General features: G+C 46.7%; 1 protein-coding gene across 1 annotated transcript in view; it reads left to right on the forward strand.

Moving 5' to 3' along the window:
* The window catches only part of ryr2b (ryanodine receptor 2b (cardiac)), a 61,361-nt gene that overhangs the window by 1,214 nt on the left and 37,621 nt on the right, over positions 1–22,526 (forward strand). Inside the window, exons 5-48 of the mRNA XM_063007871.1 lie at positions 53–127; positions 216–294; positions 529–641; positions 748–865; positions 1,486–1,582; positions 1,678–1,752; positions 1,858–2,014; positions 2,185–2,355; positions 2,442–2,563; positions 2,681–2,864; positions 2,954–3,089; positions 3,274–3,369; positions 3,832–3,950; positions 4,043–4,176; positions 4,630–4,871; positions 4,996–5,188; positions 5,348–5,567; positions 5,664–5,768; positions 5,951–6,054; positions 6,148–6,231; positions 6,458–6,617; positions 6,895–7,042; positions 7,181–7,386; positions 7,468–7,642; positions 7,802–8,010; positions 8,144–8,472; positions 9,140–9,254; positions 9,358–9,518; positions 9,596–9,755; positions 10,034–10,120; positions 10,216–10,442; positions 10,919–11,696; positions 12,317–12,517; positions 13,481–13,586; positions 13,675–13,818; positions 13,898–14,174; positions 19,410–19,524; positions 19,656–19,788; positions 19,923–20,026; positions 20,794–20,929; positions 21,008–21,194; positions 21,278–21,386; positions 22,130–22,250; positions 22,340–22,509. Coding sequence (XP_062863941.1) covers positions 53–127; positions 216–294; positions 529–641; positions 748–865; positions 1,486–1,582; positions 1,678–1,752; positions 1,858–2,014; positions 2,185–2,355; positions 2,442–2,563; positions 2,681–2,864; positions 2,954–3,089; positions 3,274–3,369; positions 3,832–3,950; positions 4,043–4,176; positions 4,630–4,871; positions 4,996–5,188; positions 5,348–5,567; positions 5,664–5,768; positions 5,951–6,054; positions 6,148–6,231; positions 6,458–6,617; positions 6,895–7,042; positions 7,181–7,386; positions 7,468–7,642; positions 7,802–8,010; positions 8,144–8,472; positions 9,140–9,254; positions 9,358–9,518; positions 9,596–9,755; positions 10,034–10,120; positions 10,216–10,442; positions 10,919–11,696; positions 12,317–12,517; positions 13,481–13,586; positions 13,675–13,818; positions 13,898–14,174; positions 19,410–19,524; positions 19,656–19,788; positions 19,923–20,026; positions 20,794–20,929; positions 21,008–21,194; positions 21,278–21,386; positions 22,130–22,250; positions 22,340–22,509 — 7,182 coding nt within the window. The remainder of the gene's footprint in view (positions 1–52; positions 128–215; positions 295–528; positions 642–747; positions 866–1,485; positions 1,583–1,677; positions 1,753–1,857; positions 2,015–2,184; positions 2,356–2,441; positions 2,564–2,680; positions 2,865–2,953; positions 3,090–3,273; positions 3,370–3,831; positions 3,951–4,042; positions 4,177–4,629; positions 4,872–4,995; positions 5,189–5,347; positions 5,568–5,663; positions 5,769–5,950; positions 6,055–6,147; positions 6,232–6,457; positions 6,618–6,894; positions 7,043–7,180; positions 7,387–7,467; positions 7,643–7,801; positions 8,011–8,143; positions 8,473–9,139; positions 9,255–9,357; positions 9,519–9,595; positions 9,756–10,033; positions 10,121–10,215; positions 10,443–10,918; positions 11,697–12,316; positions 12,518–13,480; positions 13,587–13,674; positions 13,819–13,897; positions 14,175–19,409; positions 19,525–19,655; positions 19,789–19,922; positions 20,027–20,793; positions 20,930–21,007; positions 21,195–21,277; positions 21,387–22,129; positions 22,251–22,339; positions 22,510–22,526) is intronic.

The raw sequence follows: 22,526 nt of genomic DNA on the forward strand, positions 1-22,526 counted from the left end.
AATGTAGAATAACAGCATTCTAAAAAATTAATTGCGCCTTGTATCTCTTCAGTCAGCCGAAACCATAGGCCAACGTACGCTTCTCTACGGCCAGACGCTGCTGCTCAGACATGTCCACAGCAACATGGTAAGCCAATCTAAGTGCTTAAGTCCACATTTTTATTGATTGTGGCAGTTCAGAATATTATTTTAAATATACCTTCCCATCTATTTAGTATCTAAGCTGCCTGGCGTCCTCTGGGCTGTCAGCCGACAAGCTCGCATTTGATGTCGGTCTACAGGAGGAAGTAGCAGGTAATATAGTTCCTAGGATTGAGCTTGAAATATCAAATTCCAAACTTCTTCTCATATTTACAAAAGCGCTTAGTGAGTCCCAGCTGAAAATGCATGAGATCTACATAATGGGTAGCATTTATTTAACATGTTAATTGTTGTCAGGTCTTAATAATGAAGTCTGTAAATTGGCTTGCGTTTTATTGTAAGTACTGTAAGTGTGAATGCATCAGTGAGTGTGATCTGTGTTTTCAGGTGAGACGTGCTGGTGGACAGTCCAGCCGGCTTCCAAACAAAGGTCAGAGGGTGAGAAGGTCAGAGTGGGTGATGATCTCATTTTGGTCAGCGTCTCCTCCGAGAGATACCTGGTATTTTTCTTTTATCTTCATTACTGGCTTGTCTTTTCACCTAAAAACAACAAATGTATATATAATTCATCAGATAAGATATGAATAAGATATAAATGTTTTTTAGCATGTCTCGTGGGGCTCAGGTGGGGATGATGAGAGTATCAGTGCCAGTGTTGACGCAGCTTTTCAGCTTACTCTGTGGCGCGTGTCTCTGGTTTCTTCTGGCTCGTCTCAAGCTCAAGGTATTGCATCGATTCTTCAAAGACACACAAGGTGTTATAAATAGTGCATTACAGATAAAAACAGAACCCAATGATCTGAGATGCACATCGAGGTTGTATTACGATCTTAAACCACTGATTACACCATTGATTGTTTACTGCTGTGCGTTCTGACTCATGTTTAACACTCATCACACCCCACACTGGCTTTTTAATATGATTTTGGTTAACTTTAGGTCCCTTTAGTTAAAACCAAAAAGATCTGCATTCATTTGGTGTGCTGTCCAGTATTGCTTACTACACCAATCTCAGTGGTGCTATTGGCCGATCAGGCTTCTACACAGACATGATTCGCTATGTACCAAGCCTGCCTTCCACCAAGTGTTGGACCCTGACCAGCTTAAAGCGGCTAATGAAATTGATATAAAAAGAGAAGTGATGAACTGATGTTTGTGTGTGGAGTTTGTTTACTCTTTGGGTTATGTGTGAGTACTTTGTTCTCTATATAGCTATAGTATGTAATATGTAAACGAGGAGTAAGTGATGGACTGTCTAGCTTCTCAGTGATGGAGTTCAGGTTTATATAATTTGCTTTTATAACATCTGCTCAAATACATCAAGAAATCTTTACTGACACGCAGGTCACCTAAGAGGAGGAGACACTCTGCGCCTGCTACATGGCCACACAGATGAATGTTTGACCGTCCCACCTGCTAAGAATGGAGAGGACGAGCGCAGGTTTATAAGAGATGCTTCTATGTATTATTTCAGGTCATATCAGCTATTAATTTTGTGCTTGTGCGTGATTCCGCTCTCTCTACCATTCATTTCAGATTAGTTCATTTTGAAGGTGGTTCTGTCTCAAATCAAGCTCGCTCTCTATGGAGGATGGAGATGTTACGTGTCTCGTAAGTACAGCAGGTTTAGTAGGATACATCAGTAGAAAGGAACCACCGTAGGAGCGTCACTTACCTGTGTGTGTGTGTATGTATGTGTGTGATCTACATGTGTAGTTGGAGTGGGAGCCACACTCGCTGGGGGGAGCCGTTCCGCCTATACCATGTGACCACAGGAAAATATTTGGGCCTGACACCGGATCGAGGACTGGGCCTGGTGGAGAGAGCGCAGGCTGACGTTAAATCCACCGCTTTTTGTCTCCGCCCGTCAAAGGTCATGTGACTTATAAATAAATGCGGCTTGCAGCCTGTTTGCTTCTTAATTGCATTCTGTACTCATCTGTACATGATGTTGTTTAAACAGCACTGATAATAGAGGCTGATTAAATGGGTTAAATTAGGTCATTTAGTGACGTAATTCAATACTTATGTGCTTCTATATAGGATTCTGGCCATGAACTCACTAATAGTGTCCATAAGAAAGAGGGGATGGGGACACCTGATGTCAAATACGGTGACTCTATCTGTTTAGTCCAGCATGTAGACACAGGACTTTGGCTCACCTACCAGACCAGCGACTCCAGGAGGAGGAAAGAGATGAAGCTGCATAAACAGGTAAATTCCGCCGCCTGTTTCGTGTGGTGAACTTAGCGTTTCAGGCTTACTCTGGACCAACAGACGGGCTTTGTGATCCTTTGCAGGCCATCCTTCATTCAGAGGGTCATATGGATGATGGACTGACATTCTCTCACTCCCAGATAGAGGAATCTAAAGCTGCAGGACTCATTCGAAGCTCAGCTCTCATTTTAAAACGATTTAAAAGGTAAAAATCTTACATCTCAAGTTTTATTTACCAGATTTCCACCACCAATTAAGAATTTCTATGACGTTTGAGTGTCTGATTGCAAATTAATTTGTTGTTTTTGTTTCTGTATGTCAGGGGACTGGATGAACTTAATCACAGAGCCAACATAACAACGTCAGATCTTCCAATAGACACACTACTTCTGAGTTTGAACGATTTAATTGGTTACTTTCAGCTGCCTGATGAATGCTCGAGTCATGAATCCAGACAGAGCAGCATCCAAGCACTGAAAAACAGGCAGAACCTGTTTCAGGAGGAGGTATCATCCTGTTTTAATACAAATTATACAGTTTAAATATTTTATTTACTTAGGTTTGTGAATGCACCTTTTGTCTCTGCATTTTTTAGGGTATAATTACCTTGGTCCTAGACTGCATTGATCACCTGCACATGTATTCCAGTGCGGCTCATTTCGCCGAGGCTGCTGGAAAAGAGGCTGGACATGCATGGCAGACCATCTTAAGCTCCCTTTATGAGCTTCTGGGTAAAACATTACACTCATCTGATTAAGCAATAAAATGTTGAATTGCACTTAGATGGATAAAACAACACAAACGAAGCTAAAGATAATTGTCTATCAATCATTTAGTGCACAGGTACAGATAATCATAGCAAATAAACCTCAAACAATTAGACTGATCTATTTTCTTCTGTCTTTTTGCACATAGCTGCACTAATTCGAGGTAATCAGCATAACTGCTCTCAGTTTTCCAGCTCCCTGGAGTGGCTTGTCAGCAGATTAGAAAAACTCGAGGCCTCCACTGGTAGGTTTCCTTATTTCTGTTGGACTAAAAGCCATTTTGTACTCAAATACTTCAAATAATTTCCAAGGTACCAATAATTGTAAAGCTAACTACAAACATTTTTGTATTTTACCATATAGTGTATAAGTAATGGTTGTATAATACATCATACAAACGATTTTTAATGTTATATCTTTACCAGGGGGTGCTCGTGTGGCACAGCTGTAAGAAAAGCGCTACCAGTAGCACTGGGTCGCTGGGTTTGAACCTCAGCAGTTCTATCAGCTGGTTGGGCACCTACAAACACACATAAATTGGTTATGTCTTTGCAGGGGGGTTGGGATGGGTGGCCGAACAGCCTAGACATAGGAAGGTGCACTTGTCTGTGGCATCTCAGTGCTATTATGTATTAAAATTGTGTTAACTATACATCTATTTACAGTCTTCTTTCTGTACTACGTCTCCTTCTTTTCCTTGTTTTAGGAATCCTGGAGGTGCTGCATTGTGTGTTAATGGAAAGTCCAGAGGCTTTAAATTTCATTAAAGAATGCCATATCCGATCTATCATGTCACTCTTAGATAAACACGGGCGAAATCACAAGGTGCTCTCTCTTAGTTTGTATATGTTACCCCAGTTACTCCTGTTCTGACTGAAATTTCTCACTGGATCTGTACTGTGTGTTTGTGTTTTCAGATCTTGGAGGTGTTGTGTTTACTGTGTGTGTGTCACGGAACAGCTGTGCGCTCAAATCAGCACCTAATCTGTGATACTCTGCTGCCCGAGAGAGAACTACTGCTGCAAACCAGAATGGTCAACCAGGTCACCAGGTAAAAATATAATACATTACAATTTAGGTGGTGGGTGGTATTTGTACATTGATCTATAGATTAGAGCTATAGTTCTTGGTTAAGCAGATAAATCAAAGCAAACATATTAAAGGATAAAACCAAGTACAAGAGACTTAACCAGGTCCACATCCTGAAGTGGGAGTCGAAAGAGGAAAGACAGACAGGAAATTTGGAAAACAAAGGGACGGCTTTCAGAATAAACATCATGTGCAACTTCACCAGCTACTCAGTCCACCAGTGAGTGAGAACCCAAATGCTTACCAAAGAAACCAGACAAGGGAACTTGTGGGCAGAAGTAAAAACACAGAATAGCTGCTATGCCACCCATGTGTGCCCCTCTTGGGTATGGTAGGTCAGGACGTAACACCTAACAAGTACAAGACGGTAACCTTGCACATTAGAGGTTGCTGCTCATTGTGTGTGTCGTGTCAGCATTCGGCCGAACATCTACCTCTGCATGGGAGACGGTTCTGCCCAGTACAGGAAGTGGTACTACGAGGTGGTGGTGGAGAGAGTGGAGCCATTTGTGACAGCTGAGCCCACTCATCTGAGGGTGGGTTGGGCGTGTACCGCAGGCTACCACCCGTCTCCAACCGGAGGTCACAGCTGGGGGTCAAACGGAGTGGGAGATGATCTCTGCTCATACGGATTTGATGGACTGCACCTGTGGACAGGTGAGATGGGTGATATGAAATTCGTAGGTTTTAGTGTCCTGGTTGTTATTACAATTGTTTTGTTACTATATTATATTGTTATATAATTATCATTATAACTGCAGTAGTCTGTTTTTCAACATAGGTGGCGTTAGTCGTAGGGTCAGCTCATCCAATCAGCGTCTGCTTAGGAAAGACGACGTTATAAGCTGTTGCATTGACCTCAGCGCGCCCTGTATTTCCTTCCGGGTCAATGGGCAGCCTGTGCAGGGCATGCTGGAGAATTTTGGCATCGATGGCATGATGTTTCCTGTTGTCAGCTTTTCGGCTGGAGTCAGGTACTCACTTGTTTTTAAATACCTTGCAATCCATTACAGGGCTTCGGCAACCCCCAGATAGAACCGAATATGTCTGTGTAGACTCTCCACCGGCCGGTAGCACAGCTGAGATTTGAACCCGGATCTCTGTGGTGGTTTGATTTTGAATTTTTGACGTAGGGTTTGTTTGCTGTTCGGAGGCCAGCAGGGCGAGTTCAGGTTCCTGCCTCCAGCCGGATTCTCCCCTTGTGCTGAAGCGTTGCTGCCTAGGGGGCGCTGTAGGCTGGAGTCATGTGAGGAAGTTATCCAGGTTCGGGATGATGGGCTACGTGACCTTTTAGGCCCCGTTGTGTCCGTTGACCCTGTGATTTTTACCCCAACACCTTTGGGGACCAGTCAGGTAGGTCAAACAGGCTAGAAACGATTTGCACGTATTGCATAAAGCTGTATGTACGATATACTTTTAACCTGTGTGGTTGTTTTCTGTACGAATCAGGTGGTGCTGCCACCTCAGCTCGAGCTGATCCGAGAGAGACTGGCTGAGAATCTGCATGAAATTTGGCTTTCGGATAAGATGGAGCAGGGCTGGACCTACGGACCTGTAAGTGTAAGACTATTCACACCAAACACAGAAAACTGTTCAATAAGATATTAAAAGTAATAAAAAGCATGTTTGTGTGATGGAGATTTGCTGCAGCTGCACTACCTGGGTGCTTTTATAATTTGGTTTTCATATAATTAAATTCAGTGACCCTGTAGGAACTGTGTGTGTGTGTGTTGCAGGTGAGAGACGACCTTAAACATGTTCACCCTGGACTGGTGGAGTTTTCCAAACTTCCAGATGAGGAGAAAGACAAGAACCTGAAAGCTGCTGAACACACTATAAGGTGCTTTTTCTTTGCTATGCATTTATTATGAAATCTAGTGATGTGATGCATGTACTCTGATGCCTACTGTAATGTTGTTTTGCACTTCTAAAGGACAATTTTGGCTCTTAAAGCTCATATCGGACTGTCTGATGACCATGAAGAGGAGAGTGTGAAGTACGTTCAGCTCTCAAACAAGTACGTCTCAATAAGGAATGCATGGTTCTCTTTATAACTAATAAACACGTCTGATTTACTTCAAATTGCTGCACTGTTGAAAGGTTTGTTTGGGTCTAATCAACCCAATTTGAAACTTTAGATTCCTGGCTTAATTCAACTAACACATTCAATTAAGTAAATGAATTATTGAATGACAGACATCTTGGTGTAGATCTCAAAAGTGTCCTAAATTCCGCCTGTGCAGGTATGAACTGTGCACTGGATACACACCAGCTCCGGTGGATCAGTCCAGAGTTTCTCTAACCGTTGCTCACGAAGCTCTGGTGGAAGCACTGGCTGAGAACGAGCACAACATCTGGGCCAGGGAACGCATTAGACAGGGATGGACCTACGCACCACAGCAGGTGAAGTAGAAATAAAACTCACCGAAATGCTTTAAAATGTGATTTGGCGTCCAATCGAACAGCAGTATCAGTGTATCTAATTATATACAGCAGGTATTTAGGGCAAATATCAGTAAATTGTCGGATTTATGCATTTTATCCATTGTAAATTCCACAAAGCAAGTTTTATCAGTGTGGTTAACTATACTGCCCAAAAGAAAAGCCCAATTGTTTCTTTAATATAGTAAGCCGTGCAATAATGATGAAGTCTTGATTGAGGAATATAATCATGTTTTAGGATATTAAGGGGAAGAGGAATCCTCAGCTGGTGCCCTTCTGTCTGCTGGATGAGAAAAGCAAGCGTTCCAGGAAAGATTCAGCAAGAGACGCCGTTGGTAGTCTGCTCGGCCTTGGATATACAGTGGAACCGTTAGAGCAACATGAGTGTGAGTGTTACAAATACTGACAATAATCAACATCGAAGATTTAATACAGCATATGCGGCTGAATTTTAACCCAATATAGTAAAGTAACTTGCAAAAATGACTATTACTAATGAAGAAGAAACATTCCCCGCATTACAGCCCTGAATCCTGGTGCGGGAACTGCAAGCCAGACGTTCCGCATCTTCCGCGTGGAGCGCACTCGTGCCGTGAGTGATGGAAAATGGTATTTTGAGGTCGAGGCGGTAACTGACGGAGAGATGCGAGTGGGCTGGGCACGAGCCGAGTGCAGACCTGATATGGAGACGTTAACAGATGAGCAGGCCTTCGTGTTTGATGGATCAAAGGTATTACAGCCATTAATTAGCACTGTATTATATATATATGATTTTGTTTTGTTCATGTACATGTTCTACTTTGTTCTAAAGGGCCAGTGGTGGCATGGCAGTCCAGTCCCACTGGGCCACGCCTGGAAGAACGGAGACGTTATAGGATGTCTGTTGGATTTGACCCGGAGGACCATGATGGTCACTCTAAACGGAGAGCTGCAGCTGAACAGCAGTGGCTCCGAGATTGCTTCCAAGGGCTTCAGTACATCTAATGGTAAGTTATTGTAACATGTACATACATATTAATGTGTTACCTGTTATCACTGCTGGGGGCAATTACTTAAATTAATCAGTAAGTATGAATAACCCTAATGATTTCATGTCTATAGTACTGGGAAAGACTTGAACACAGTTCGGTTGTTTTTGATGACAGGATTTGTACCCGTGTGCAGTCTGGGTGCAAATCAGGTGGGGCGGCTGAATTTGGGCCGAGAGGTCACCTCGCTGAGATACTACAGTGTGTGCGGCCTCCAAGAAGGATACCAACCTTTCGCCCTCAATATGAGCAGAGATCCGCCTCTGTGGATGAGCTGGAGGGAGCCTCTATTCGTACCAATACCAGAAGACCATCCTCAGTTACAGGTAACAGCATTCAGGTAGCATTCAAGTGTTTTGCATGTAGCCCTAAATAAGTCAATATATGGTATGTATGAGCTCCAATAAGTACATTAATCTACAGTCCTAGAGAGCCTAGTCTGTGCTTTCGTACTCGCAGGTCTGTCGCATCGATGAGACAGTCAATCGCCCGCCAGCGCTGAAAGTCACCCGGAGGTCGACGGGCTCTCCGATCGGTCTCAGCTCCAGGGTCGAGTTCTTTCGACTAAGCCTGCCCGTAGCGTGTGCGCGGGTCTTCTCCAAACCTGCAGAAGGAACGGTCCCTCCCGGGAGCGGCGCGACATGTCAGATCAGAGAGCCAGACGAGGGCGAGGCGGACTCCGACTTCGAAATGCTTATGAAGTCGGCTCACAGACACACAGGAAGCAGGGACAGACTAAACAACCATAAGGACCACGCCCAGGAGAAGCCGTCCAAACTCAAACAGAGGTCAGTAGGCTTACCCACCAAGATGCTTGATGAGACGAAACGCTACTAGAAAAATAAGACCGAGCCCTCACTCGACCCTGGTGGTACCTCATATCTTAGCTAGATTATATAACACTGGCGTAAAGATCTGTATTTGTGCTGTATATTCTTTTTGAAGAAGAAGCCATATAAAAAGAAATATGCATTACTTTACAGTGGATTTGGTTTAAACTGCATTAAATATGCAAGTAACCTTGAATTAAAAGGCTATCAGATACACCAATGAGGCATAACATTATGACCACCTTCCTAATATTGTGTTGTTCCCCCTTTTGCTGCCAAAACAGCCCTGCAACTGTGTATTCTGACACCTTTCTATCAGAACCAGCATGAACTTCTTCAGCAATTTGAGCTACAGCAGCATTCGCTCCCCACGTGCATCAATGAGCCTTGGCTGCCCATGACCCTGACGCCGGTTTACCACTGTTCCTGATAGATACTGACCACTGCAGACTGGGAACACCCAGTCGCCCATTTTTCCTGCTTCTAACATCAACTTTGAGGATAAAATGTTCACTCGCTGCCTGATATACGTATATCCTACCCACTAACAGGTGCCGTGATGAAGAGATCATCAGTGTTATTCATATATGACAATTTTAAGCTCATACTGTTTGGCACTTTGTAGATTTCTCTTGAAAAAGAAGCCGGAACTGAACACGAGTGGTTCTTCAGCGCGGCTGCTGGAGGAGGTGCTGGCGATCGAAAAGGACGACTGTAATCACCTTGCTCACTGCACTAAGGCACGGGACTACAGACTACAGACATTTACTTTTTTGCTTGCTTGTGTACTTTATGATGTTGGGATCACGTCCACCAAGCTTCTTTTATTTATTTCCTCTGCAGCACTACTACTCTGTGAAGATCCTCAGTGGCCAAGAACCATCCTGTATCTGGGTTGGGTGGGCGACCTCTCGTTTCCACCCTCACGGGCAAACCTTTGACCTGGAGGAAGTGTGCACGGTGACGGTCACACTCGGAGACGAGTGGGGCAAAGTTGTCGAGAGGTGATTGACCGTAGCGGTGTATGGTTCGACGCTGAAGTGTCTGAGAGTCTTTACGTGCTTGTGTTTATGTTTGCCAGTGATAAGCGCAGTTGCTGTTACATGGTGTGTGCTGCAGAGGGCACTGGTCTCTCTCACGGCCGCAGTAGCAGCGGGCTGGAGATCGGCTGTCTGGTTGACACAGCGACTGGGTTTCTTACCTACACTGCTAATGGGAAGGAAATGGGAACGTTCTATCAGGTACCTATATTATTTTAGCGAGCTCCTGTGTGGTAACTCTGACTCTGACTTATATAAGCAGGCTTCTAACCCCAGTTCTATCACTAACCCCAGTATCAGGTCAGCAGTTCACAGCTGTCTGTCCAATACAAGGTAAATAAGAGATCATTCAGCAAGGTCATACCAGATATTTACCCACGTTGTAGCTAAGCAACTAACAGCGTTTACTCCAAAATCCGTAGATGAATCCTTGGAATAAATTACGGTGACTTCTAGCCTGCAAATTCTCACACCCGTAGGTGGAGCCGGGCACGAAGCTGTTCCCAGCTGTTTTTGCCAAAGCCACGAGTCACGACATCTTCCAGTTTGAACTTGGACGCATCAAGGTACACACGGTCAAACACTCTGCCCTCTCTGCCGACATCTTCGTTGTCCTCGAGTCTGCATAATAAATAAAACTGACCCGCCTGTCTCTGTGCAGGGTGTGTTACCACTGTCCGCAGGCCTGTTTCGGAGCCAGAGGAATAACACCGAGCCTCAGTGTCCTCCCAGGCTCAGTGTGCAGTCCCTGATACCCGTGAGGTGGACTCGGTTACCGGAACGTGCCCCGCGCGTGGAGCTGACACGGCTGGAGGAGAGGCAGGGCTGGAGGGCACAGTGCGCCGAGAGTCTACAGACCATGACTCTGCACATCCCCGAAGAAGACAGGTAGAAGGACGGAAAGTCAGTGTGCTAGCTGAAGGGCAAATAAACTGAAAATATAAAGCTGGACTTTGGTTTATGATGTACTTATGTAGAAAACAGTGTATTGTCTGCTCAATTACCCAGCATAATTAAAAAATTGTACTTCACAGGGCTGAACAATTTGCCCACTTTAGATTTACATGAATATGTAAAGGATCTTAAAGGATCAATAATTGTGTTTTACTTAAATATATTGTTTATGAAGCTCCGTGGGCACAATGTTCTAGCCCGATACAGCTGAGATTCAAACCCTTCATCTGCTATTGGCCCACAGACATAACATCTGTGTTATAGGGGGGAAAGGGGTGGTTCTCGAAGCCCTGTCTGTGGCATTGGTGCACTTTCCTGACTTGCCCCTAATTATGTATCAAGCCTGACATTAATGCGAATCTTAAGCGTTTGGGTAGTGCCGTACTAATAACCTGTCGCCCCTGTCTTAGGTGCGTAGACATTCTTGAACTCTCTGAACTGGACCACCTGCTAGAGTTCCACGACCACACCCTGCGCCTCTACTCTGCCCTCTGCGCCCATGGCAACATTCCCGTGAGCCACGCCCTGTGCAGCCACGTCGACCAGTCACAGCTCCTCTTCGCCCTGCGGTGCTCACAAATGCCCGGGATCCTGCGAACGGGATTCTACGGCCTCCTGACGACCGTCCACCTCGGTGTCCACGCCGGCGCCAGGCGGGCCGCCAGCCGCGAGTATGTCGTGCCCATGAGCGACGCCGTGCGGGCCGTTACGCTCTTCGAGCGCGAAGGGAGACGGCACGGCCTCCCAGGAAGTGAGATCGGTACGTCTCTCCGACCCAGAATGCACTCCAGCTCGCCGTGCTTTGTGCGCACGGGTTTCGGTGATCCTTTCCAGCACAGTCCGGCGTTCCCATTAGAGATTCTAAAGTCTGTGACGGTTGCCATGTTGGGGGATGCAGTGCACTCGGTAGGGCAGGATATCAGGGATCCTGTCGGAGGCAGCACAGAGCTGCTGCTTGTTCCTCTCCTCCAGCTGTTACACACGCTTCTCCTGATGGGTGTGTACCAGCCTTCTGATCTGCACCGTGTCCTCTCACTTATTCTTCCATCTGCTTACATGAGGGAGTATGATTCTCTGGGATTGGAGGATGATGATGATGATGAATATAATAAAGAAGAGGAGGGAGGAAGGCTCAGCCCTGAACGAGTGTTGCTACAGATAAAGCTACCAGAAGCAGTTCAACTAGAGGTACGGTTATAGTAAAAAATAAACCTGGAGCTCTGGGGCTGAAAGGGGTAAAGGGCCTTGCTCAAGGGCCCAACAGTGGCTGCAAGCTTTCAACTGATAGCCCAAAGCTCTACCCACTAGGCTACCACTGTCCCATATATTGAAATATATACAGCATATACTATAATGTCCAGCCATAACATTCTGAGCACTGACAGGTGAAGTGAATAACTCTTCATCATTTTATCCTCAAAGTTGATGTTAGAAGCAGGAAAAATGGGCGTAAGAATTTGAGCAGGTCAGAGCATCTCCAAAACTGCAGCTCTTGTGGGGTGTGTCCCGGTCTGCAGTGGTCAGTATCTATCAGGAACAGTGGGAAACCGGCGACAGGGTCATGGGCGGCCAAGGCTCATTGATGCCCGTGTGGTCCGATCCAACAGACGAGCTCCTGTAGCTCAGATTGCTGAAGAAGTTAATGCTGGTTCTGATAGAAAGGTGTCTGAATACACAGTTGCAGGGCTGTTTAGGTAGCAAAAGGGGGACCAACACAATATTAGGAAGGTGGTCATGATGTTATGCCTGATCGGCGTACGTATATCATATAATGAGTATAATGGTGTCCGCCTACGTCTCGTTCCCAGCTGTGCCACCTGCTGCAGTACCTGTGCGACTGCCAGCTGCGTCACCGGGTCGAGGCCGTGGCGACCTTCTCCGCCGATCTGGTGGCTCGTCTTCAGGCCAACCAGCGCTCTCGCTACAACGGGGTCATGGAGGCGCTCAACATGTCGGCTGCCCTGACCGCCCGCAAGACCAAAGAATTCCGCTCTCCACCTCAAGAGCAGGTCAGTGGTCGTGAAGAATTGAACTGGTCAGTGATAAAGATTGTGATAAGTGCAGGATGGGCGTGAATGTCATATTTATTTAGTGTTGGGGATTAAAAACAGTTGTGCATTCTTCCAGGTAAGAAATATGATCAGTATGGTGTATAGAATCTCTACAGATCCCAGGAACAGTAATAAACAAGTTCTGCACTACAGGCTTTAAAAACAATATGATTAAAGCAAGTTTGTACTGAACATAGCTTCAAGATTTAAGTTTTTTTGGACACTCAAAACTTCATGCTTGTGTTTTTATCTCCAGTAATTAGTACAATTTCAAAAATACTAATTGTGGACTTGTAGGAAACCAGGTTAAAGTGCAAAGTAATGGCAAAAGATAAAATAAATAAAAGGTTTTTAACAGGATAATAATAATAATAAAAATAAATTCAACTTATATTTCACAGTACCCAAGGACGCTTTACATAGGAATCATAATCACAAACAAACAAGATCAAACAGAAACAGAAGAAGACGAGTGAAAGTGCTGAGTAAACAAGAATGTTTTTAGAAGAGATTTAAACTCAGAGAAAGAGATCTACCACCCATGGTGGTCAACCTAAACCTTGGAGCAACCAGGAGACCAGCATTCGACGACCTTAACCTACGAGATGGGACATAGCGGTGTAGAAGATTAGCCAAATACAAGGGGGCCAGACCATGAAGTGCCTTTAAAGTGAGCACTAAAATTTTATATTGAATACGCTTATTGACTGGGAGCCAGTGGAGTCGTTCTAATACCGGGGTGATATGCTCATGTTTTTTAGACTGGGTCAGAACTCGAGCAGCAGCGTTCTGAACGATCTGCAGGGGTCGGCGAGGGTTTTGACGAGAGAATTGCTGTAGTCTAGTTTGGAAGTAACAAAGGCATGTACCAGGTCTTAACGCTGATCCTAAGGCATCGTGTCTTACTTTATACTTTCTCAGATGAACATGTTGCTGAATTTTCGTGAGGAGCAGCAGGATTGCCCCTGTCCAGATGACATTAAAGATCTGTTTTGGGATTTCCATTCAGATCTCCAGAACCACTGTGGTAAACGACCAATCATAAACAAGCTTTTCTACCCATAAAATCAGTTCGATGTTGCAAACGAGGAGAAAAAAAATGTCGTGTGTAACAGGAGTTGAGACGGACGAAGCCGTAAAAAGCAGAGACGAGGCGGAGCAGCTCAGTGGGTCCCGATTAACAAACCTAGTCGACAAAATGGTGCGTCTGAAGAGGAGGATGTCAGGCGTGGTTGAAGAGGACATCGTGACTAAGCCTGGTAGGAATTGTAATGTTATTTACAGTCACAAAAACAAAAATTAATAAGTGACACTTGGGATTATTATTATTCCCTTCAGTTTCTCTTCAGTGCCTGATCTCTGACACCGTGATGCGCTGGGCTCGCGAGAGTCACATGAAGGATCCGGCTCTGGTGCGAACCGCATTCAGCCTCCTGCGCCTCCAGTACACCGGGTTGGCCGGCAAGATGCTCGGCCCCCTGGAAAAAGCCTACTGCATCAGCCGAAATGCTGTAGAGGACACGCTCGGCCTGCAGGACGCGCTGGGACGGATCCGCTCACTGCTCACGGCCCGAATGGGCAGAGAAGAGGAGGAACTTATGATTAGAGGACTTGGGTACATGATTCTAACTTTGTGGGTTAGACGAGGTCTCTTGTCTGTTGCTATGATATGCAATCTCAGGAATTGGCAGGTGATTGGCAGAAGGGAATTGGAAATGTCCCAGAAACAAACAAGAAAAAAAGGCCTTTTTATATGCTTATATAATCAGCAGCAGGCTTCAGTTGAGCTTTAGAGTTACAGCTGATGTACAGCACAGATTTTTTTCTTACCTGTAATAAAACTAAAAATATTTCTTATTAGTTTGTTCTATAAAATGTAATAAAAAACCTGTCACATCACTAAATCTGTAAATAAACAGACATCTATAATAATCTATGTATAATTTAGAATAGTCTATGTATAATATATAATAGTTATGTTGAACCTATATTAGTCTATAATCTATAATAATCTATGTATAATCTATATTAGTCTATGTATAATATATAATAGTTATGTTTAATCTATATTAGTCTATGTATAATGTAACGCTATGTGGGCTAGACGGACAGGAGGGGCGGACACAAACGCAGAGATGTGTAAACAACAGATTTAATATAACAAAAGACAGGACTAAACAGACCAACAGGATTAAACAGACTAACAGGATTAAACAGACTAACAGGACTAAACAGATTAACAGGACTAAACAGACCAACAGGATTAAACAGACTAACAGGACTAAACAGACTGGACAGGACTAAACAGACTAACAGGCTAAACAGACTAACAGGATTAAACAGACTAACAGGACTAAACAGATTAACAGGACTAAACAGACTAACAGGATTAAGGACTAAACAGACTAAACAGAACTAAACAGACTAAACAGGCTAACGGACAGGCTAATACACACAGGCTAACAAACAAGGACTAAGCTAACAGACAGGGGCTGAACAGTGACTAAACTAAACAGGCTAACAAAGCTACACAGGCTAAACAGACTAAACAGGTTAAACAGAGCAGACAGAGCAAACAGGGCAAACAGAGCAAACAGAGCAAACAGAGCAAACAGAGCAAACAGACAGAGTGACCAGGAGCAAACAGACAGAGTGACCAGGAGCAAACAGACAGACAGAGTGACCAGGAGCAAACAGACAGAGTTACTCTGAAATAATCTCCAACCAGCCTTTCCCTGAGCCTCTCCTAAATAGTAGCAGCTGGGGCTAATTAGCCCCAGCTAACCAATCAGGAGAGGGAGGCTGGCTGGAGACTGGGGAGAGAAGGGCGTGGCACACTGGAGCACAGGATCACCCTGAGGCTCCAAGCGTGACAGTAGGCCCCTCCCTGAAGGCACGACTCCTGGCGTGCCCAAATAAAAAAACCAAAAACAAAAAGGAGGTCCTGGACCCTGAGGGGCATATTTGAAGTAATTTAATATGCCTTGCGGTAGGCATGATAGGAGACCAGAAGCGCTGTCGGGGAGTGCCGACGAGAGTTCAAAAGCGCCGTCGGGGGGCGCCATCGTTGGAACAGAAGTACCATCGGAGGGCGCCAACACAGAAACAGGAGCGCCATCTGGGGGCGTCATCTCGGAAACAGGAGCGCCATCTGGGAGTGCCAACGAGGAAACAGAAGCACCTTCGAAGGACACCAACTCTGGAACAGGGGCGCCATCAGGGGGCGCCAACTCAGGAACAGGAGTGCCGTCGGAGGACGCCAACTCTGGAACAGGAGCGCCATCAGGGGGCGCCAACTCAGGAACAGAAGTGCCGTCGGAGGACACCAACTCAGGAACAGAAGTGCCGTCGGAGGACACCAACTCAGGAACAGAAGTGCCGTCGGAGGACACCAACTCAGGAACAGAAGTGCCGTCGGAGGACACCAACTCAGGAACAGAAGTGCCGTCGGAGGACACCAACTCAGGAACAGAAGTGCCGTCGGAGGACACCAACTCAGGAACAGAAGTGCCGTCGGAGGACACCAACTCAGGAACAGAAGTGCCGTCGGAGGACACCAACTCAGGAACAGAAGTGCCCTCGGAGGACACCAACTCAGGAACAGGAGCGTCGCCGAGGGACGCCCATTCGGGAACAGGAGTGCCATCAGGGGGCACCAACTCGGGAACAGGAGCGGCATCGGGATGCGCCAACTCGGGAACAGGAGCGCCATCGGGATGCGCCAACTCGGGAACAGGAGCGCCATCGGGATGCGCCAACTCGGGAACAGGAGCGCCATCGGGATGCGCCAACTCGGGAACAGGAGCGCCATCGGGATGCGCCAACTCGGGAACAGGAGCGCCATCGGGATGCGCCAACTCGGGAACAGGAGCGCCATCGGGATGCGCCAACTCGGGAACAGGAGCGCCATCGGGATGCGCCAACTCGGGAACAGGAGCCAGCTGCGTGGAGCCTGGCGAAGAGGTTTCGGGAGTCAGCTGCGGTGAGCCTGGCGAAGAGGCTTCGGGAGTCAGCTGCGGTGAGCCTGGCGAAGAGGCTTCGGGAGTCAGCTGCGGTAAGCCTGGCGAAGAGGCTTCGGGAGTCAGCTGCGGTGAGCCTGGCGAAGAGGCTTCGGGAGTCAGCTGCGGTGAGCCTGGCGAAGAGGCTTCGGGAGTCAGCTGCGGTGAGCCTGGCGAAGAGGCTTCGGGAGTCAGCTGCGGTGAGCCTGGCGAAGAGGCTTCGGGAGTCAGCTGCGGTGAGCCTGGCGAAGAGGCTTCGGGAGTCAGCTGCGGTGAGCCTGGCGAAGAGGCTTCGGGAGTCAGCTGCGGTGAGCCTGGCGAAGAGGCTTCGGGAGTCAGCTGCGGTGAGCCTGGCGAAGAGGCTTCGGGAGTCAGCTGCGTGGACCCTTGAGAAGAGGCGTCCGGAGTCAGCTGCGAGGACCCTGGCGAAGAGGCGTCCGGAGTCAGCTGCGAGGACCCTGGCGAAGAGGCGTCCGGAGTCAGCTGCGAGGACCCTGGCGAAGAGGCGTCCGGAGTCAGCTGCGAGGACCCTGGCGAAGAGGCGTCCGGAGTCAGCTGCGAGGACCCTTGAGAAGCGTCCGAAGTCACTTGAGAAAACACTGGAGAAACGTCATTCAGCTGCGAGGACCCTGGAGAGGCATCCGAAATCAGCTGCGAAAATACTGGAGAAACGTCATACAGCTGCGAGGACCCTGGAGAGGCGTCCGAAGTCAGCTGCGAAAACACTAGAGAAACGTCATTCAGCTGCGAGGACCCTGGAGAGGCGTCCGAAGTCAGCTGCGAAAACACTAGAGAAACGTCATTCAGCTGTGAGGACCCTGGAGAGGCGTCCAAAGTCAGCTGCGAAAACACTAGAGAGGCGTCCAAAGTCAGCTGCGTGGACCCTGGATATGCGTCAGAAGCCAGCTGTTTGGACCCTGGAGAAACTGGGCTCAGCTGCGAAAACACTGGAGAGAACTTGAAACTGTTCGACTCTGTCTGGGTGGCAGGAGGGCCGACCCGAACTAGAGTACATGGGACAGGAGCCGGCAAACAAACAGAGAGACCCCCGGAGCCCTTGGGGTCAAAACAAGAAACAGGACCATAAGAATTTTGGCTGGCTCCTAACGTGGACATGGGACGGTCACGAGCATTAGTAGCAGGCACTGGCACCCGGACCACATCAGCAGTGGGCACGGGGGAAAATTGAACTTCCCCAGTGGGCACTGGATGCCGGGTATGAGCTGCAGTTGGCGCTTTGCTGCGTGTAGCGCCTCCAATGGGCTTGGGAGGTTGGGAAAACGTCCCAACACCAGACCCGTAAGGGTTTTTTCCTGGGGATTGAGCTCGCATGAGGCCCTCAAACACCTTAACCGATTTCAGCTCAGCTCCCCTGTCAGACCAAAGCTGCCTAGCCCATTCACGAGCAGCACCCCTCAGTCTTGACATCATGAACAGAACCTTGTCTGTTTCAGCTGGCTGGGGGTCCAGAAGGTTCTGCAGGTAGAGCTGGCTCTGAAGAAGGAAGCCTCCGACAAATGAGTCGCTTCCATCATATGGAGTTGGCCTACTAAGCGGGAAGGTCTGAGGGAACCCCATGGAGTCAAAATCAGGGAACACCTGAACAAAAGACATCTCGCTGTGTCCTATATTAGGGAGATTATTCTGTAACGCTATGTGGGCTAGACGGACAGGAGGGGCGGACACAAACGCAGAGATGTGTAAACAACAGATTTAATATAACAAAAGACAGGACTAAACAGACCAACAGGATTAAACAGACTAACAGGACTAAACAGACTGGACAGGACTAAACAGACTAACAGGCTAAACAGACCAACAGGATTAAACAGACTAACAGGACTAAACAGACTGGACAGGACTAAACAGACTAACAGGCTAAACAGACCAACAGGATTAAACAGACTAACAGGACTAAACAGACTGGACAGGACTAAACAGACTAACAGGCTAAACAGACTAACAGGATTAAACAGACTAACAGGACTAAACAGATTAACAGGACTAAACAGACCAACAGGATTAAACAGACTAACAGGACTAAACAGACTGGACAGGACTAAACAGACTAACAGGCTAAACAGACTAACAGGATTAAACAGACTAACAGGACTAAACAGATTAACAGGACTAAACAGACTAACAGGATTAAGGACTAAACAGACTAAACAGAACTAAACAGACTAAACAGGCTAACGGACAGGCTAATACACACAGGCTAACAAACAAGGACTAAGCTAACAGACAGGGGCTGAACAGTGACTAAACTAAACAGGCTAACAAAGCTACACAGGCTAAACAGACTAAACAGGTTAAACAGAGCAGACAGAGCAGACAGAGCAAACAGGGCAAACAGAGCAAACAGAGCAAACAGAGCAAACAGAGCAAACAGAGCAAACAGACAGAGTGACCAGGAGCAAACAGACAGACAGAGTGACCAGGAGCAAACAGACAGACAGAGTGACCAGGAGCAAACAGACAGAGTGACCAGGAGCAAACAGACAGAGTTACTCTGAAATAATCTCCAACCAGCCTTTCCCTGAGCCTCTCCTAAATAGTAGCAGCTGGGGCTAATTAGCCCCAGCTAACCAATCAGGAGAGGGAGGCTGGCTGGAGACTGGGGAGAGAAGGGCGTGGCACACTGGAGCACAGGATCACCCTGAGGCTCCAAGCGTGACATATAATCTATAATAATCTATGTATAATCTATATTAGTCTATGTATAATCTATAATAATCTATGTATAATCTATATTAGTCTATGTATAATCTATCTATAAATAGAGGACGATTAACAACCACTATATCTTAGATCTGCTGGTGCATTTATGACTTATTTTCTGTTATCTGCAGAGATATCATGAAAAATAAAGTCTTCTACCAGCAGCCTAACCTGATGAGAGCGCTGGGCATGCATGAGACTGTTATGGAGGTGATGGTTAATGTTCTGGGCTCCAGAGATTCCACGGTATCTGCACTTCTTTTGGTTCTCGCTAAAATGTGTTTTTAAATGAGATGTCTGACAAGCTCATGACTCGGTGTCCAAATACTTCTGGCCATGTAGTGTACGCCATGTAATTGACGATTCCTTTTCGTCAGGAAATCGTGTTTCCAAAAATGGTGGCCAACTGCTGCCGCTTCCTGTGCTATTTCTGTCGGATCAGCCGTCACAACCAGAAGGCCATGTTTGATCACCTGAGCTACCTGCTGGGTCATAGCAGCGTTGGACTCGGTACGCTTGCTCATTCATAACCATGATAATCATGCATAAACGATTTGCTTTTGAATTATGCTTTTGAGTTTTCTTTTTTTGAGTTATGCATGTCAGCAGAAATGAGTCTGTAAAGAAAACGTGTGTGTCTTTAGCGTGTCCTTCTATGCGAGGCTCGACTCCTTTGGACGTGGCGGCGGCTTCTGTGATGGATAATTATGAGCTAGCTTTAGCACTCCAAGAACCGGATCTGGAGAAGGTTTCACATCATTTTCTCTGACCCTGACTCTCTTTTTCTTTCTTTACCAAAACATTAGGACCATCCTAAAAATCTTCACACCAATGTCTGTTTCATGACAAGTTTATAACATGTTGGGCTGATGGTAGCACAGAATCCTAACGACCAGACGACTGGGCTGAAGTGTCTCCAAAACAGCAAGAAGTGGCAGCTTGTTGGGCGGCCAAGACTCATTGCAGCCAGAGGATATACAGGGTCTGTTCAGAATCCTAGTGAGCTGCCTACCGCCTACCTGTTATTAAGTCAGATTATCACTCAGAATTAAGGCGCCTCAGTAGGAGCATTTTAAGGAATCTAAGAATTTACACATGCCCTCTTCTCGGGTGCGTAGGATGATGTAAAATGCGTCTATGTGGAGAGATTACCAGGTTTTCGGACAGACCCACAGGCCCACAGTGCCTAATACAGACCAGGCCAGTCAAAGTTCCCATTCTAACTGCTGTCCACTATCAAAAGCACATACACTGTGTATGCAGGCACTGGAACTGGACATTACAGCAATGGAAGTATGTCGACAGGTCTGAGGAATCCTGTTTTCTCCAAGAACGTGTGGACCACTGGGCGTGTGTACGTCATTTATCTGTGAAAAAGATGCCAATCCACCTGTTCCAGCTGTTTGACAGTGAATTAGATGGGTGGTCCTAATGTTTTGACCCATTACTGCATATATAGTTCTCACTCAAAAGCTCAGACATGTTTAGCTGAAGTATCTCCTCGTGTTCGAGTAGGTGGTGCAGTATTTGGCGGGCTGTGGGTTGCGGAGCTGTGTGTCGCTGGTCTCCAAAGGATACCCAGACATCGGCTGGAATCCCGTGGAGGGCGAACGATACCTCGACTTCCTGCGCTTCGCCGTGTTCTGCAACGGTAACAGCTGAGAATACGTGTCTCGCGCTTTCTACGTCGGTCCTCTGGAGCGTAGCTGACGTGTTTCCTCTCGTGCAGGCGAAAGCGTGGAAGAAAACGCGTACGTCGTCGTGAGGCTTCTCATTCGCCGTCCTGAGTGTTTTGGGCCCGCGCTCAGAGGAGAGGGTGGAAATGGGCTTCTAGCAACTATAGAGGAAGCGATCAGGATCTCAGAAGAGGAAACTGGATATGGTTCTTCTAAAGCTTACCAGTCCACCAGCACACTGTTAGTGCGTTTGTTTGTCTGTCGCTTCTATTTACCTGCTAATTTGGTTTTATTCTATTTATGATTGTTTTGTACTCACACAGTGACACTCTTCACGACGAGGACGAGGACGTCATCCACATGGGTCACGCTATCATGACTTTTTACTCCGCCCTGATAGACCTGCTTGGCCGCTGTGCTCCAGAGACCCATGTGAGTGCTGGACGAATGGATGGGGATGACCGGACATGAGTCTTGAGTCATGAGTCCGGCATTTAGCAGACGCTCTTATCCAAAGTGACTTGCATTATATAGGCTTAACAACTGAGGGGCACAACAGTGGCAACCTGGTAGGGGTGGGGTTTGAACCAGCAACCTTCTGCTTACTAGTCTAGTACCTCAACCGCTAGGCTACAACTGCTCCTTCAATTATTAAATACTAATCATTAATAATAATAATAATAATAATAATAGAAAAAGTGAACTGATTGGTTTTGTCTGAGAGGGAAGCGAAGCAATAAATTGACTCCCTGTTAAGGGAAATTTTTTTTGGCCTGTTGTTCATATAGGGGTGGGATATTGAGCCGGATAGGGTCTCTCTCATGACTGATGCAAGTACGACCTCTGCTGGCTGATTGATGATGCCTGCACAGAGACAAGGAGAGAGTGCGGATCAGGGTGTGCCTCTCCGTACACAGTGCTGATCCGCAGCTGATATCATCTGGTGTACGAGACAAAATGCATAAGGCTGCTGCCCACCTGTCGGAGGGGGCGTGGGTTAGCTTCGATCACTAATGACACAATCAGGCAATTGGACGCGCTAAAAGTCGGGAGAAAAATGCATAAAGAAAAAGAAATGAAAGTCAGATACATACAGATAGATAGACGTAAAGCATCTTAATATTGGTAAAAGTAATGTTCACTGAGGGAGTGTGTGTGTGTGTGTGTGTGTGTAGCTAATAGAGGCCGGTAAGGGTGAGGCCGTCCGTATCAGGGACATCCTAAGATCTCTGATTCATCTGAAGGACCTTGAGGGCGTCATCAGCATCCCTTTTGCCCTCCCCTATCTGGACAAAGGTGCTCTAAATTTTCTTTGATCTTTCCCTGTAATTTTCAGACATTTATGTATTTGTTTTTAGTGATTTTATTTTTCCCATCAATCTTAGATGGTTCGGTGATGGAGCCGGACATGTCCAGATGTTTCTGTCCAGATCATAAAGCATCCATGGTGCTGTTTCTGGACCGGGTCTACGGCGTCCACGACCAAACCTTCCTGCTCCACCTCCTTGAGAAAGGATTCCTGCCGGATCTGCAGGCGGCCGTCAGCATGGATAATGTGAGTTCCTGTTTCTA

The sequence above is a fragment of the Trichomycterus rosablanca genome, chromosome 13, assembly GCF_030014385.1.
Source record: "Trichomycterus rosablanca isolate fTriRos1 chromosome 13, fTriRos1.hap1, whole genome shotgun sequence".
Classification (NCBI taxonomy): Eukaryota; Metazoa; Chordata; class Actinopteri; order Siluriformes; family Trichomycteridae; genus Trichomycterus; species Trichomycterus rosablanca.